The sequence below is a fragment of the Buteo buteo genome, chromosome 27 (assembly GCF_964188355.1).
Source record: "Buteo buteo chromosome 27, bButBut1.hap1.1, whole genome shotgun sequence".
Classification (NCBI taxonomy): Eukaryota; Metazoa; Chordata; class Aves; order Accipitriformes; family Accipitridae; genus Buteo; species Buteo buteo.
In genome coordinates, this window is record NC_134197.1 from 3944166 (window position 1) to 3959653 (window position 15488).

Sequence of the window (15488 nt, forward strand, 5' to 3'; positions counted from 1 at the left end):
CTCTGCTCCCAAGGCTGAGGACCACTGGCCCTGGGAGGGAAGCACCTTGTGTTCCTCTTAGTCACCTGCCCACCGGCCTTGCTCTGGACAAGCACAGCAGGGAATGACTCTACCAGCTGGCTATTTAAATGTTTTCATGCCATAATGTTTTCAAACATCTTAAACCAACGAACACAAGTGTCAAGCATCTTCACAAGAGGGTACATTTGCAGGATAACTCCCAAAGACTCTTTGACCTGAAATCTCAAGGCAGGACTGATGAGCGTGAGCAGGGGCGGATCAGCCAGCAAATGAGAGGAACCAGTTGTGATCCCACTCATCCCAAGCTCTACACAGTCATCACAAGGTCAGACAGCCCTATGACCTGAAATAAAATTCAATAGCGTCAGTCCATGCCTCCCTGTTCATTTGCAATGGGAGCATGCCGGGCTCATCTGGGATCTGGCTCTAAGGTGCTCCATGATGGGAGAAGGGTGGTGAAGGTAGCATCCAGGTTAGGTGATGAAAAGACAAGACTGGCTGCCTGCAGGTCATAGGGAGCTGTGGCCAGCCAGATCCTCTTCCCTATGTGGGCGAGGAAATGGAATTTTCTCCATTTTTTGGAGTGGAAGGTTAGGCAGTAGGAGACTAGCTGCTGAGTACACCCACATGCAGATCTGCCAACTTCTGCCTTTTCTCTTACCTTCTCCAAGATGCTGACAGATGCATGGTAGGTCCAAAGAGATGTGGGGTTAGATTTGTTAGAGGATGTGTTTTTTGGGGATGAGAAAAAGACTGTTTACATTTATGTAGAAAATGAATACACAGCAACGAGGCAGGCAAAAATCATACCCTGGACATGGACTGGAGAGCAGAGTTATTTGACAGGGCCTGTGAAACAGGCTCTCTGCCCAAGTGACCCAGCGGTGACAGAGCAGGGGATGCCAGAGGTCCCCTGGTTCTGCAGGCACCTCCTCCTGCCTCCCACCAAGCGCGGCACAGTGAACCACTGGCGGGTCAGTTAAGCCACACTTTTTATTGTATTGTATTCCATGCATTATGTTCATGTTTTATAGTATGACAGAAGAAGGGATAAAGATAAATGTTAGACATAAACAAAAGCAGAAACGTCATTTGTAACAGGTCCTGAGAAGGAAAGGCACATCGTAACCACCAAATTCAACAGAATGGAAACCTTGGACAGAGGAAGACAACGCTCGAAAGCGGATGAGGAAGGGGGTGTTTCAAGTTGGGCGATGTGGAAGCAGGTTTGACAGCAATCCGCATTTCCCCGCCCACCAAAGTCTGTAGTTCAAATGGGTTTGGGGACCTCAATATTCAACCAAACCACTTCCACACTCCTGTTGCCAGATAGAGTCCAGGATCCCCAACTCCTCCAGCCTTAATCAGCACCAAGGGGCAGCACAGGACTCAAAGCTCCTTCCTGCAGAGACCAGCTGGGAAATGGCGGCTGGCAGAGAGGCAGGAGGGAGGGCTGCCTAACACCAAAGGACCCTAAGCCATCTCCTGCCCGGCAGCGCCAGATCACAGGAGCACTGTGGACTGCGGCATTGCTGGTGACCTGTGGGTATTGCTATTCGCCGACATTGAAGACCACGAGGAAGGGAAGGCCAGGGCAGAGGATGGGTATAGCAGTGAAATGGTTGGCACTGACACACATCTCCGTTGGGTCAGACACTGGAGGGATTGTAGCACCTCGATGGGAAGCAGCAGCAAAACAGTGTGCTGTGCCTGATTTAAGGCAGCAATCGCCACTTGTGATCCAGCGCTGGGAAGGACAAGGTTCCTGCCAGAGCAGCACAAAGGTCTCCAGAGTCAAGCTCGGACACTGGGACACTGCCGGGGCAGCAACTGCAACACACCCTCCAGCGAGCCGCTCTCGTGCAGCAGACATGACGGGGTACTTCTAGGAACTGTCACACAGTGGAGATAAGCACAAAACCAGGGCTTGCAGTGCTGGGTTCATGCTATTGCTCCCACGAGGCAACCAGGCACACATCTCTTCCAAGCACCCAGCCCCACTGTGACAAACATAACGACAATGTCTCATCTTGGCTTGCAAGAGAGGAGACGGTTCAGCTTCACTTTGGGATCAAGAGCAGGGACGGTTCTGTCATCACTTGGCTGTAACAGAGCCAGCCTTGCTCCTGTAACTAGATGTTGAAGTGTTTTGCATGTTGGAGTGAACATTTAGCAGCCCAGATTTCTTCTTGAGCCCTTTTCTTTAGTTCGTTACCTGCAACCTTTCCCAGTCCCTCTAAGCCATCCTGAAGGTCACAGCCAGGCTGAAATAAGCAGCGAGAAGGCAGAAAACACGAGGCAGTGGCAGGGCTGAGCCTGATGCCTTTCCTGAGCAGCACAAGCCAGAGATGGATGGGTCTGTCACCACGCTCAGGTCCCTCCCCAGGCAGGTGGTGGACACAGGCAGAGGTCTCACAGCCTGCAGTGTGGCAGGGCAGGGATGGAATTTGGGAGGTTCTACTCAAACCTGTGGGCAGAGGGCTGCATTATGTTGGCCGTGGGCAGCCCAAAAGCACAGGCAGGCGGCAGGGCTTTGCCTCGAGCTGGTGGCCAGGAGGAACAGCTCAGGGCCTCCCTGGCTGAGATCAGGCACAGGGTCTCCATCTCCAACCAACCCAACCATGAGAGAAGGTTGTAGGAGCTTTTGCCTTTGCCGCCATGGATTTCACCCTGGGCTCTGGGAGAGGGCAGAGCTGCCTCTTGGCTGGGGCTTCATTCGGTCCGTGGCACAGATTGTAAACTAGTCCCTGCCGAGAGATAAGCTAGGTGTGGATTTGCCCTCCAGGTGAAAGGCTCTTTATCTTGTTCTGCCTGGCTGCAGTCCCCAGCAGCTGCTCAGGGCTGGCGTGGCATGCCGGCAGCACCATCTTCCCCACCACAGCCCAGCCCTGGGACACCACAAAATCCCGAGAGCTTAGGGGAGAGATGCTCTGGGGTCTAGCTCAGGCCCTGGAAGGCCTGAGCAAGGGAGAAGAGGCAACAGGCTGGAACCAGGCAGTGCCCTGCTGTCATGGTGTTACCTCTATATCCGACTGTGGCAACGTTGAGCTGTGCTACAGGGTCATCATCCATGGAGGTAACAGCACAACACGAGGGTGTTCCTGCTCCTGATCGAGGACCCCACGATGTTGCAGGCTTGGAGCTACGAGGACGCCAGTGAGCAGACGAGTAATGCCCTGAGCCAGGGTTTCTTTCCAAAGGCTGTAAGGAGAAGTGATCAGCATCCAGGTGGAGGCAGGCAGCTTAGCATCAAGCCCTGGAGATAGGCCAGGAGCAGGTCCCGGAGGCCTTACCCCCATTGCTCTCAGGATGCAATGCCCTTACAATCTAGGGCAGGGGTGCAGAGCTGGAGTTGAGGGAGGTGGGGGGAGCCTTCCTCTTCAGCTGCAGGAAACCATCCTGGTGCCTGCAAAGGCATGGGATGTCCCCTCATTGCTTAGGCCAGAGCTGACTGTGGGGGCTGGTGCTCTTCTCCTGAGCAGGCTGTGTCCACACCAGCACGGTCAACACCAATAATAGGGAGCAGAGACAGGAACGACAGCCCGCGACCCTGCGGGGATGCCACGCTGGGGCTAGATACAGAAGGCTGGGCAGGAGCTGGCATCTCCAGCGACCAGCACCTGCAACTCAGCTGCCTTTCTTCCTCTGCACACTCACGCTGCATGTGCTCTGCCGCAGCCCCCATGGCTGAAGCCTGCTCCTCACATGGCTCCTGTCTCTAGGCTCGAAGGTGTCACCGTCCCTGTGTCTCCACAGCAGGTGCAGCAAAGCCCCCCAGGCACCACCATGGCCCACACGTTCTTATCTGTACTCCACGTGGGCTTGGGCAAGGCTCGGTGCCCAACAGATGCTGCAGGGGATGAACCTGCCACGGGGCCAGGGCTCCTCCAGCACCTCCTTCTGTCCCACAAGGCTTAATCCCCAGCATCTCCCTCAGCTGCTGGGAGGAAAGAGGGGCTGGTACCCTGCGACCACCCCTAACCAACATCCCCCAGCAAGTTCACAGGTGTCGCCAAGCGGAAGGGAGAGGATGAGGTGCGGGTTGAGTCATCCCCTGGTCTTGTAATGGAGTTTGGTGGAAAAATCATGCTCTTCCACCCCCTGGCTTGCTAAGAGCACCAGGGGGCACCACGTGTGCCTGGAGGCAGCCTGGCCCAAGGGCCGTAGCCATGCTCACACGTGGGCAGAGAGGAGGAGGTCGTGCCCACACTCATGCACCACATGGATGCGCTTAAAAAAATGGGAATTGTGAGTGTGGGAGGGGGGTTTCCTGAGACCGCAGAGAAGCGAAGGCCGCGTTGAACAGTCAGGGACAGGCGTGCTGGTGTCAGAGCAGTCCTGCCTTAAGGCTGCAAGTGTTCCAGGTACTGCGGCAGTGGGTTCTCCTTGACGTATTTCTGAATGTACCAGCACGTCAAGTGAGCTTTCAGGTCCTCCTCCACCACGAAGTCCAGGGCTGCCTGCAACCAACCAGAGAGGACAGATGGGTTACAACCAGCACCCCCAGCCTACGCTCTCCTCTGAAGCCTCACAGGGGTCTGGACTCCTGGTACCCTGCACAGCTGGGGGAAGCAGCAGGTTGCCCTTACGTACCCCTGTGCGAGGCAGGTGGAGGGAGAGGGTTGGGGGGAGAGCACAGCCATCCTGCCACAGCTGCCACAGTTCCACAGGGTCCCCAGTTTCACCAGAGGTGTGCAGGGACTCCCCAGGTAACGCTCAACGCATCCAGCCTGGTGGATGCTGCACTGCAGGGGATTCAGCCACATCACGTAAAGGTTACCTTTGTCACCCACTTGCCCTGGCTTACAGGGCTAGGTAGCAGCTGTAACCCCAAAGCATCACCCTGCAGTCCCCCCCACCACTGTGCTCACAGCTCCTCAGCTCTCCCTGCACAGCTGTGGGCCTCAAAAGCAGGACCGAATGCAGGAAAAAGGGTCACAAAGGCCCTGAAGCTTTGAGATGAGGGGGTCCAGCCCCCAGGAGAGGCACTGCATCAGCCCCTGCGAGGTGAACACGAAGTCTGTTTGCTTCAAGGAGGAAAGGGCCAAGCCTGGACAAGCGGCTGGACGTGCTGGCACTCACCCAGCCCCTTTTGCCACCAGAAATAGGAATATGTGACCGCAGATTTCCATCTGCCCCGCCAGCTGCCCCTATATCCCATCGGAGCACGGACGGTTCCCACAGGGCATGCATGCAATTCCAACGTGATGGGGCCTGGCTTCAGTCAGGGCTTCTAGCCATGGCTGAGGTCGCAACAGCCTCTGCCCTTCTGGGTGGCTGGGGCCGTACCTTCGCGAGGTGCTTGGCTATTCCTCTCCCTCGATAGGCGTCTGGTACTTCTGTATGTTGCAAATCCACAATCCGCTTCCCCACGTATTCGTAGAGCAGCACCGCCTTGTCATGGCAACCTGGGGGACGCAAAAGAGGGGTGAGGCTTGGGATGTCCCCCGCAGAGCCCCGGACTCCCGGCCCACCGTTGGATGGTGCCACTCTCTGGGGAGCCCACAGCAGCGGACAGGCAGCCTTGGGACTGCTACGACAGCCCTCACACAGCTCCTTGCACCCACGGGTACGGCTGTGGCACTGTGTGGTTTCATGCAGTGGAAAGTCTCAGCAGAGATTTTGCTTTTGGTGACACTTGGATGTCCCTGTTGGTCGTCCCACCGCCTCCCGAGGTGCGAGCAGAGGCGGATCTGCTTGGCTTTTCCAAGCCCCCGAACCTTTTCTACCCAGCTCTGAACCAAGGGCTGATGTGCCAATACAACACATTTAGGGTAGGAAAGCAGCTGGTGGGAAGGGGTGGGTTGTATTGATGGAGGAGTGAGCAGAAAAAGGAGGGGGAAGAACAGGAAAAAGCTGACCCAAGTAACAGCCAATTCCTTTCTCTCTATACCACAGAATTTTTAGTCATGGCAGGTAAAATAGGACAAGACTTCTTGGTCTGGTGTTGCAGCATTTGGACAGATACATTTTGGGGAAGATGCTGGGAGAGATGAATCCCACAAACACACAGGAAAAGCACACACAGGCGTGCAAGGGGGTTTGTGCACACACATTTACATGCACACACAGAGGCTTCCTGTTGCGACACCCTGACTTTTCTCACAGCAGTTCAGTTACAGGAAAAAAGAAGTTTCAGCACACATGTAAATCAGAGGAGAGCTAATAACACCCCTCCGGCTTCATCTGCAGAACCTGAGCTTCTGTCTTCAGTGCAAAAGCAAACATTTCATTTCTATAGGGTTTCTGTATTTAAAAGTGAGTTTCAGAAATGAAAGCTTCCAATCAAAGAGACAAGCTCAATTAAAATAATGGAAACCTGTCCTTTCCCTCCCATGGTTATTGGAGGGTGAAAGACTGCAAGATTCACCTGCATTTACTATGTGCTTTAGCTGAGCTCAATACACTTTATTTTATTGCGTTTCAGCTGACAACTCCAGCCCAGTTTGCCTGATCCCTCTATTTGAGAGGCACTAGAAATGAGCCCATTTGAATTTTGTGTTTCAAGAGAAGCAGCTCAACTTTTTGTTCCTGCTCCTTTTAGGCAAAGACTCAATCCTCCTACATTGGATGGAGACCTCCACATTTCCAGCCTGAATTTATTCCTGCTGGTTTCTACCCGCTCGTTCTTGTGCCAACATTGTTCTTGGGTGGACATAAATAGTTTCCCTCCCTGCCATTCTCCCACATATTTACAGGCATCAGTCCTGCCCCTCTCAGCCTCTAGTTCACCAAAAAGCTAAGCTCTTTTAGTCTCCCTACAGATCCCAGACTCCCCGCTCTGTCTCGGGACAGAGGGTTTGGGGTGAACTGCTGGGATGGACAGAGGTAATGGGGTGGGGAAGGGGCTGAAGGGGTGCTCGCCTCTTCCCCATTACCAAGACCAGTGCAGATGAGATCCTATAGCCCCATTTTACAGCCGCAAATCTTTGCGGGGAAAAAAAAGGGAGAACTGCAGCATTTCCCCATGTGGATCCAGGCATCCAAACAAAGCCAAGAGAGCAGCTGCAAGCTGAGCTTTTCCCCAGCAGCACAGACCCATCTCACTCAAGAGAAAGCCTGCCCCGGCAAAGGCAGGTGCCCTCTCACATCAGAAGCGACACATTCAGCGACAGCTCTTAGAGGTGCTATCGGCAGAGCTGGCAGCACCAAAAGCTGTAAAACACTCTTATAACAGCAGCTTTCACATGCTCCAGCCCTTCCACTCTGCTCTTCTCCCAGGCTAAAACTTTGCACAGACTCTGCCTTAAGCTTTGATAAGTCCAAAATTAAATCCTTCTCTAGGTGATGACAGAGCAAAAGGGTTTTTTTAAATATACTTTTATACATTATATTTATATATATACACATATATGATCCATATAGAAGTATCATCCACAACAATGCATTTTAAAGCAGAAGATGATGCAGCGTTAGAAGAATCTCAGATCTGCGCCAGACAGACTTTCCCTCAATATTTGCTGTATCACTGTAGCACCACAAAACCCCAGCCGGGATGGGAGCTGCAGGGTGCCACCAGTGTACAGATGAACACACGCAGAGCCCAAAGGATTTTACAACCGGCTCTGCAGAGAAAGCCAGTGCTGCCAATGCTGTGGGAAACCGGTCCCAGTTCAGAAAAACACCCTTATTCAGCCAAGAACATAAACACATCTGTACGTGCTCACCTGGGTGATGGGACCCTCAGCCACCCAGCACGTGAAATCAGTGACACTTGTGCTGTAGCACTTGGTGTGGGCCCTGCAGGTGACACTGACGGCTTGGGAGGAGATTGCTGCTGCGTCCACATTCCTGGTCCCCATTCCTGCACAGCCCTGGGGCTGGGCTAGGCTACACCAAGTGTCTCCACGTCTCTTGTCTCCAGCTCCCTGCTGCGGTATGGCTGGTGATGCAGAGCTACAAACTGAGCACCTGGACTGCAAGAGTAGCTGATAAGGAGGGGACAGCCAGAGGTGAGTGGTTATGCTTAAAGGTCACCACAAACAACCCCTGCAACCCCTTTGGGCAAGAATGTGCCAAGCCAAACCTGCAAGCTGGGCACAACTGCACGCAGGGGACTGCACCACCACAGGGGCTGGAGGTGGGAAAAAGCCCTGATCAACAAAGGAGAACCAAGCCAGGATCTGAAAGGATTTCAGTCTTGTGAGACAGCATCCCACCTGAATTCTCCACTGTGCTGCCGGGCTGTGCGCTCATGGCAGCCCTGCCTCCGCAGTGATGCCGGCTCACTGCACAGATCCTGCAGGAACAGCCTCTCCTGGAGACTAAGATCCCTGTTCCTCTGCTGAGCAAGGCTGAAAGTGCCCAACAGCTCGCAAAAGGAGGGGAAGGACCGGCCAGCGGAAAGCCTGTTTCCTTCAAAACCAGCTGCTCTGCACATCCTCTCCACACCAGGGCCCAAAGCCTCTGGGAAAAGCAGGATGAAGCGTGCTGTACCCCAAAACCAGGGCACTGTTCCTGGGCTCCCCGTAAGCAGCTCCAGGCATAACCCTCGTTTTCCCACCAAAAAGCCTCCCTGGGGCCAGAGGGAGGAGACGGGGGAGCAGAGGCACCTCGCTGCAATATGATGCTGGAAGAAGCCAGCCTTGCTGCTACGTGGTACTCTTGGACTCGGGGGGCTGCTCCCAGCAAAGGGAACATTGCAAAGCTGGGGGATCTAGAAGCAGTTTTGACCCCTCACAGGAGCAGCCCATCCCCAGCTTGTTGCAATCCCCCCCCCACCCCCGCAAGCAGAAACCACACCAGAACATGGCATAGGAGGGACGCTGCAAGCCAGCCTCCTGCCCGTCTGTCTCATCCCCTTAGACTTCGGGGCAGGGATTTTATCAGCCTGCACAGACTCAGCTTGGCAAAACGGGCTCAGACCTCGGCCAGCCCGAGCGGTGCCCCATGAGCCTGATCATGATGTTTGACTCGCAGACACTCCCCTGCACAGCGCCTCGGCTTCAAGGCCAACGAGCAAGGAAGTCTGAGTCAATGCAAATCAGCACAGCAAGAAAGAGGAGCAAGAGGAGGCTGTGCGATGAAAATGGCAGCGATGGCAGCACAGCTGGTCCCCAGCCCTCCCTCCCTCGAATCACAGGGTGCACGGGGAACGGGAAACTTTTCCAGGAGGTGGGCAAGGGACCAGGTCTCAACTTGCTCTCCATGGAGGGTTTCCACCGGGACCAGTGGCACAGAGCTTCCACCCAAACAGGGCGGACGGCTTTGGGCAGCAGATGAGGCCCCTGCGCTGCAGGCTCAGCCACACCACCAGACGTGAATCCCCAGGCTGGGTGGCTTGTGAGCCTCAGGGGAACAAGCAGAGAGCCCAGCCCCAAGCTGAGGAAGGGACACGGCAGACATCTGGGAAGACACAGGCACCCTGCTCCAGCCCATCCTTTGCTGACCCCCTCTTCTGGGGCATGGACAGTACCTGCCCAGTGAGGGGATGCTGCAGCACTGGCAGCACAGCAGGACCTGTCCCTCCAGCCCAAGGCCTTCTCCCTGTCCCTCTGCACCAGCCCCAGCCCACAAAACATCATTGTGTGGCGGGGCCCTGAGCAAGGCAGGGGCTCAGCGAAGGCTGGCTGCTGTCTGCGGGCCAATTTCTGCGCTCACCAGCCTTTGGAGGCAGCCCCTGAGCTCCAGCCTCCTTGGAGCACTGCTGCAAAGCCATTCCCTGACAGCAAGTGGGGAGAGAACAGACACCAGCCCCATTTCCCGCTCTCCCCGGAAAGCCGAGGCAGGCGGCAGCTCGGCTCTTTTGGCTGCTGAGCCAAAAGGTGGCTGCCGAAGGCTGTGTGGGGCAAGCCGAGACATCCCGAGGAGCTCGTGCATCCCAGGCCGGAGCTCCCTGCACGCCTCGGGCTGACCTTGCTCCTCAGGGAGCCACTGGCACGTTACTACGGAGAGAAAACACAACAGAGTACAACCGACGGAGCCGAGCAGAGATGGCGCAACCATCACGGAGGGGCCTCGCTTGCAGGAGCGGCAGCGGGGGGGGCACTCTGGTTTGAAGCAGTTTCCTGTTTAGGAGCTCTCTCGAGGCAACTGCAGCACAGGAGACGAGTGGGGACATCTTGATGCAGTGTCCGGCAACCAGATCCCTTCATCCTTGCTGCAAACTTGGCAGCTTTCCCCTCCTGGAGGGCATCAACCCTACCAGGAAGGAAAGCACCAAGGCACAACCTGCTCCAGTTTTCCTAAGAAGCCCAAGCTTGGACTCCTGACAAGGAGCTCCCAAGATCAGCAGCAGGCAAAGCAGCAGCTTCCAGCCACTGGATCCTGCCCAAACCCAGCTGGGGAGGAGCGGGAGGTTTGGGAAGCGTGGCTTGCTGCACCCACACGTTGGATGAATGGGAGTGCGGGTGTGCGAAAAGTTCGTGCATCCCCAAGGGGAGCAGCTTGGCGCAGGCGGTGAGCCCATCTCCCAACGGGAGAGCCTCATGCATTTGCTTGACATCAAGATGTCAAAGAGGCTGCTGCTAAAAGTGCTGTTCCCCTGCCCCAAGCAGCTGTGCCAGCAGCTGGACTGACTGGCCAACCACTTTGGGGTGGCCGTCTCTTTGGGTTTCTTGTTTTGACCAGAAACTTTGTCTCGGATCAGAAAAACCCCCTCCAACTATTCCTGACAAAACTGGCCTATATGATTCCCATGGAAGTTTTTAGCTTTGACAAATTGGTGTTTTCCAACACAGTCGCTGCATCAGGAGGTTTCTGGCTAGCTCATGCTGTTAGTCACATCTTGACCGATTATAAATCCAGTTGGGCTTCTTTCTACCCTCCTCTCAGAGGGATAAGAAAGCTCGGTGAAGTCTGGTTATACTCAGCTTTACTTTCAGCTTCTCAATGCTTCTAAATTTGGGATGCAAGGAAAAAGGGAATGTATTAAAGTGAAGCAGCTGTTTCTGTTAGAGTTTTAGGAGCCATGTGCAGCAATGAGGGCCCAGCAAGGGAAAGATGGGGCAACCCAGGAAACGCCAAACACAATTCATCCTTCTTGTGTACGAGGAGGGAGTCTCGACACGAGGTTACACGGGGGTGCAGAGGCAAACACAGGATGATGCTGAAAACAAACACTTTCACAACTAGTTCACAGCTTTCATGGTGTGTCGGGCCTCTCGCTACAGGAATTTCCGTAACAGTATCACCACACGAAGTTTTCTACTCAGTATCACACTACCATAAACCACCAAGCCATCAGCCCAGAGACCAGGTATTACTGGAGACGAGCAAAGCCTGGCTGCTTGGTCCACGAGCCCAATGCACCCATGTTTTCCTGGAGCATCAAGCACACTCAACATCTAGCTGAAGTTAGGACCAAGACACCAGAGACAAGCTGACCCTGGAGACCACCGGTGAGCTGTGGATTCACCCCACAGACTTGCTTTTCATCTCTGCCACAGTGCAGTAACACAGGACAAAAGTGCTCTCAGACGGACACGTGGGTCACATTGAAGCTAAAATCTGTGCCTGGCCCATTTCTTGTAATTTCCCCACATGCAGCAGGGAAAGCCTGCCGAGCATTCAGCACTACTGATGCTCATTGTGCCAGGAGCGGGAGGGATGAAGAGAGCAGCCCAGGAAATAAACACAACGCCACACACTCCCACAGAGATGGTTATCCTCTGACCACCTTCCAGGGCTTGGCTCTTATCAGCAAATGCCTAACAAGAAGAAGAGATGGATCACCTGCCTGGCGTGGATGTTAGTCAGCCCAGCGGCAGGAACACCGTCATGCCAGGACGCTGCTCAGCTCGGCTTCCTTACGTGGCCAGCGCTGAACTTGCAAAAAAAAGGGTTCAGTCTCCCTTAACTCCCAGAAAAAAACCCAAACAAACCAGCCCCAATCACGGGGACCCACCTACAACCCTGGGGAATACCGTGGCTTCCCTGAGCCGCAGTGGTCCCCTCCTGAAGCAGAAGGTTTTGTGCTGATTCACACACGACTCCCACCATGGGTCCCACAGCTGATTCTCTCGCTCTCAAAGTTCATCCTCTCCAGACCCGACTCATCCCCCTGCAGGCACCAAACACTACTCGGCCCATGGCATGCCTGGGAGAGTTTTTATTCAGCAAACCACAATAAAAAGATTATGTTTCCCTAATAACTCTTGGTCCTTCGCTCTCCCCTCTTTCGTGCACGTACAAACTTCGCCGACAGCAACAACACTGTGTTACAACTCTCGCGATGGCAGTGGGGACCCGTCACCTGGGACCTCGTTTGATCTCTCCCTGTTTGAAATAAGCAGTTAGTGAAATTGTTTTCTCCGCACCCAGCACGCACGTCTCCTCCTTCCTTGCTCCACCACTGCCGAGCCTCTAGCCTGCACTTTGTAATTAGTGGTTGAAATAAAAAAAAAAAAAAAAAAAAAGAGGGGGGGAGAGAAGAGTCTAAAATAAAATCCAGACTATTTCTGTTGTCTTATTGAGAATGCCTCCTACAGTCTGTATAATTTCTGAACTACTCGTTTTATTTATTTATTTATTTTTAAAAGGCAGCTACCCTGCAATTTCTGTAGGGCAGCGAGGCGGCCTGTTTTCCCCAGAGTGTTCTTGGCATGACACACAGACATTGGGAATCGTTGAATACTTGGGATTAACCATTAAGAGGACGGCTGGAAAAGAATCGGCCTGCCATAGAGGAATTTTAGCGGCACCTACTTTTTTTGTTCACTCCACCCAATACGTGACAGAGGTGTTGGGGGGGTCACCACGTCACCAGACCTCCACAGCCCCAGTCCCACGGATGCCGAGGGCAGCTTGGCTCCGTGCCGTGGGTCCTACCGAACCAGGTCCAAGCACCCACGGTGCCAGGGCCCCTGGGGGCCACTCACTTCCCCCCTGAGGGGCTTCCCTGTGGGAATCCCACCAGAAGACCCACCGAGCAACTTGCACACCGAGGCATGTCGCCAGCACCGACCTGGCACAGCACCTCCACATCATCCAAAGCCACCTGCTCCTGAGGGGGGGGGCGTCCAAGGTAGTATGTGTCCCCCCCAAACCTGCCCATGCCAGCATGGGGCTCCACACACCAGCATCAGCCGAGAGACCCCCAGATCTCCTGTGCCAAGATTTAGGGGGGCGGGCAGGAAGGATGGGGGGCACCAGCAGGAACCAGGGGCAGTGGGGAAGGTCCAGGGGGGCTCAGAAGAGTATGGGGGGGGCACAGGGGCACTGAGGGAGGGTTGGTTGTTTTTTTTACACAGCTGCGCTGGGGAAAAATGGGGGGAAATGGGGGGCTGGGACCCCCCAGGGAGGTAGAACCGGGGGCAAAGGAGAGCAGGTAGGGTACCGGGGAGCCCCGTGCCCCCCCCCCCTTACCGTTCAGCCGCACGGTGAACTGCCGCCTCTTCCGATCGTGCTCCACCTGAATGGGGCAGCCCTGTTCCAGGAGGCCGAGAGGAGCCGAATGCGCCATGGCCGAGCCGAACCGGGCCGGTCCCGAGCCGTAAACGACACAACCCCCCCCGCCAGCGCCGGATCCGATCCCGGAATCCCGGAATCCCGGGACCGGGCCGTGGCGGCGGACGCCGCGGGGGCTGCCACCGGCGCGCGGCCGCAGGAAACCAGCTGTGCGCCACGTGCCCGCGCCCCAGCCAATGGGCGCGCCGCCGTTTTGTTTTGGTACGGCCGTCCGGCTCTTAAAGGGGCCGCGTCGCCTTCCACCGGCACCACCCCCCCCCACCGGAGGGGACTCGGTGGGACCCGGCGCCCCCGCGCGGGTGGGCACGGACACGGGCACAGCCGCACCCGCCACCAGTGCAGTCCTATTTGCTCTGTACTGGTCTCGCACTGGGGTACTGGTCCTATACTGGTCTCGCACTGGGGTACTGGTCCTGTACTGGTCCTGCACTGGTCCTGCACTGGGTACACCGGACTGGCATACTGGTGCTGCGCTGGGGTCCGGCGCTGGGGCACTGGTACTGTCGCGCCACGCCACCTGCTCTGTGATACTATACTGGGTTTTCTGCCCCAGCGTGCTGGTGCTGCGCTGTTATTGTTCTGCTGTACTGGTACTGAACCAGCACGCGGGACTGGTGCTGTGCTGGTGACCTGCGCTGGTGCTGCGGAGGTGCGGTGGAAGGCCCAGGTCATGGCCCCCCAGGTGATGCTCTGACCTGTCCCCCCCCCCTCCCCAGGATCGGGCCCTGGGGGGTCCGGCAGAGCCCCACTGCGGGGCGATGCCACGTCCCGTCACCCCGCAGCACAGAAAACCCCGGAAAACACCGGGAGGCTCGTCAGGGTGGCCACAGTGGTGTGTGAACAGCCGGCTTCGAGATGCTCATCCCAGAGGTCCCAAAAGCAAAGGAAACCTTGTTTATCAGCTGCCACGGGACACCACGGATGCCTGGGGGGGGGGGACGTGCCAGAATCGTTGTTTGTGGGACAGTCGCGCCAAGCGCACCCTCAAAACCAGAAGCGCTTGAGCTTCCACACACTATGTCGTGTACATCAGGGTCTGCTCAGTAACCTCGGCGTATCCGCCGCATGCGAAACTGGGGGAGGAAATAGCGGCGTTTCTCTCCGTGTCCGTGGAGCTGTAGCAGCAACACCTCAATAGATTTTAATTAAAAGCTCTCAGAGGTAGGAGCTGAGCCCATCCGAGGCGTCTGCGTGCCGGCTGCGCAGCGGGGCAGGCTGGTGGCTGCCTGTGCAACAGGAAAAGCAGCAACACCTAGAATTAATTTGGAACTTGTAATAGTTCACTGGCAGCTACTCTGCACCTAAATACCATCCCGTGTAGCTTGGCCTTTGTTTACTCATCCCTTTGGCTCCTGCTCTCCGAGTTAGAGTCCATCAGCTGATTAATTCATCAGGCCACTCGATTTGTTTGGTTTGTGCTGCCCCATCGGCCGGTGCCGGGTGCTGGTGTGGTGCCCGTCGGGGTCACGTTCTCCTGCTCCCATCGAGCACAGGCGCCCGCAGCACCCGCCGGCATGCAGAAATGGGTGTCTGCTAGGAGAGAGGGCTTCGTTCCCCTCCTTCTCCTCCTCCTCCGTGAAAGACTAGAAAATGTCGGTGCTGAGACATTGTCCTTCTCCTCATCCCCTCCCTGGCAGCCTTCGCTCCGCCTGCGCTCCTACGCCGTATGGCGATGCGGGAAGATAAAAACGGCAAAACACCCGGAGCAGGGGTACGCAGGGGAAGGCAAACACGCTGCAAACAGCCAGGCCACGTACGGCTGCGATTTTGCAGGAAGGAGATGAGCGGCACGAGCCCGAGGGCAGGGGGGACCCTGGGGCAGGCAGAGAGAGGGGCCAAATCCTGCACCCTGCTTGGAGCTGGGAGGGAGCGCTGATGCCCTCCAGCGCACAGGGATGCTCAGGAGAAAGTCAGTCGCTTCGCTGGGAAACCTTAGGAGAGAGGGGAAGGGAGAAGCAGGTTTTGCGCAAAGGCGAGGGGCTCCTCACCGGCTCTCTTGGTGATCTCTGTGCCGGGGACACCGGGGACGCCCCGTCCTGCCGTGGGTGCGTTTCCAAACC

The 15488-nt window shown here is 55.9% G+C and overlaps 1 protein-coding gene across 1 annotated transcript; it reads right to left on the reverse strand.

Annotated features, from left to right (window-relative positions):
* Positions 1 to 996: 996 nt before the first annotated feature.
* Positions 997 to 13557, reverse strand: NATD1 (N-acetyltransferase domain containing 1). Its single transcript, XM_075058517.1, has 3 exons — positions 13327 to 13557; positions 5311 to 5429; positions 997 to 4481 (listed from the first exon to the last, which is right to left on the reverse strand). Exons 1-3 carry the CDS (start codon positions 13421 to 13423, stop codon positions 4365 to 4367), a joined length of 333 nt encoding a protein of 110 aa, XP_074914618.1. The 5' UTR covers positions 13424 to 13557; the 3' UTR covers positions 997 to 4364.
* Positions 13558 to 15488: the final 1931 nt, after the last annotated feature.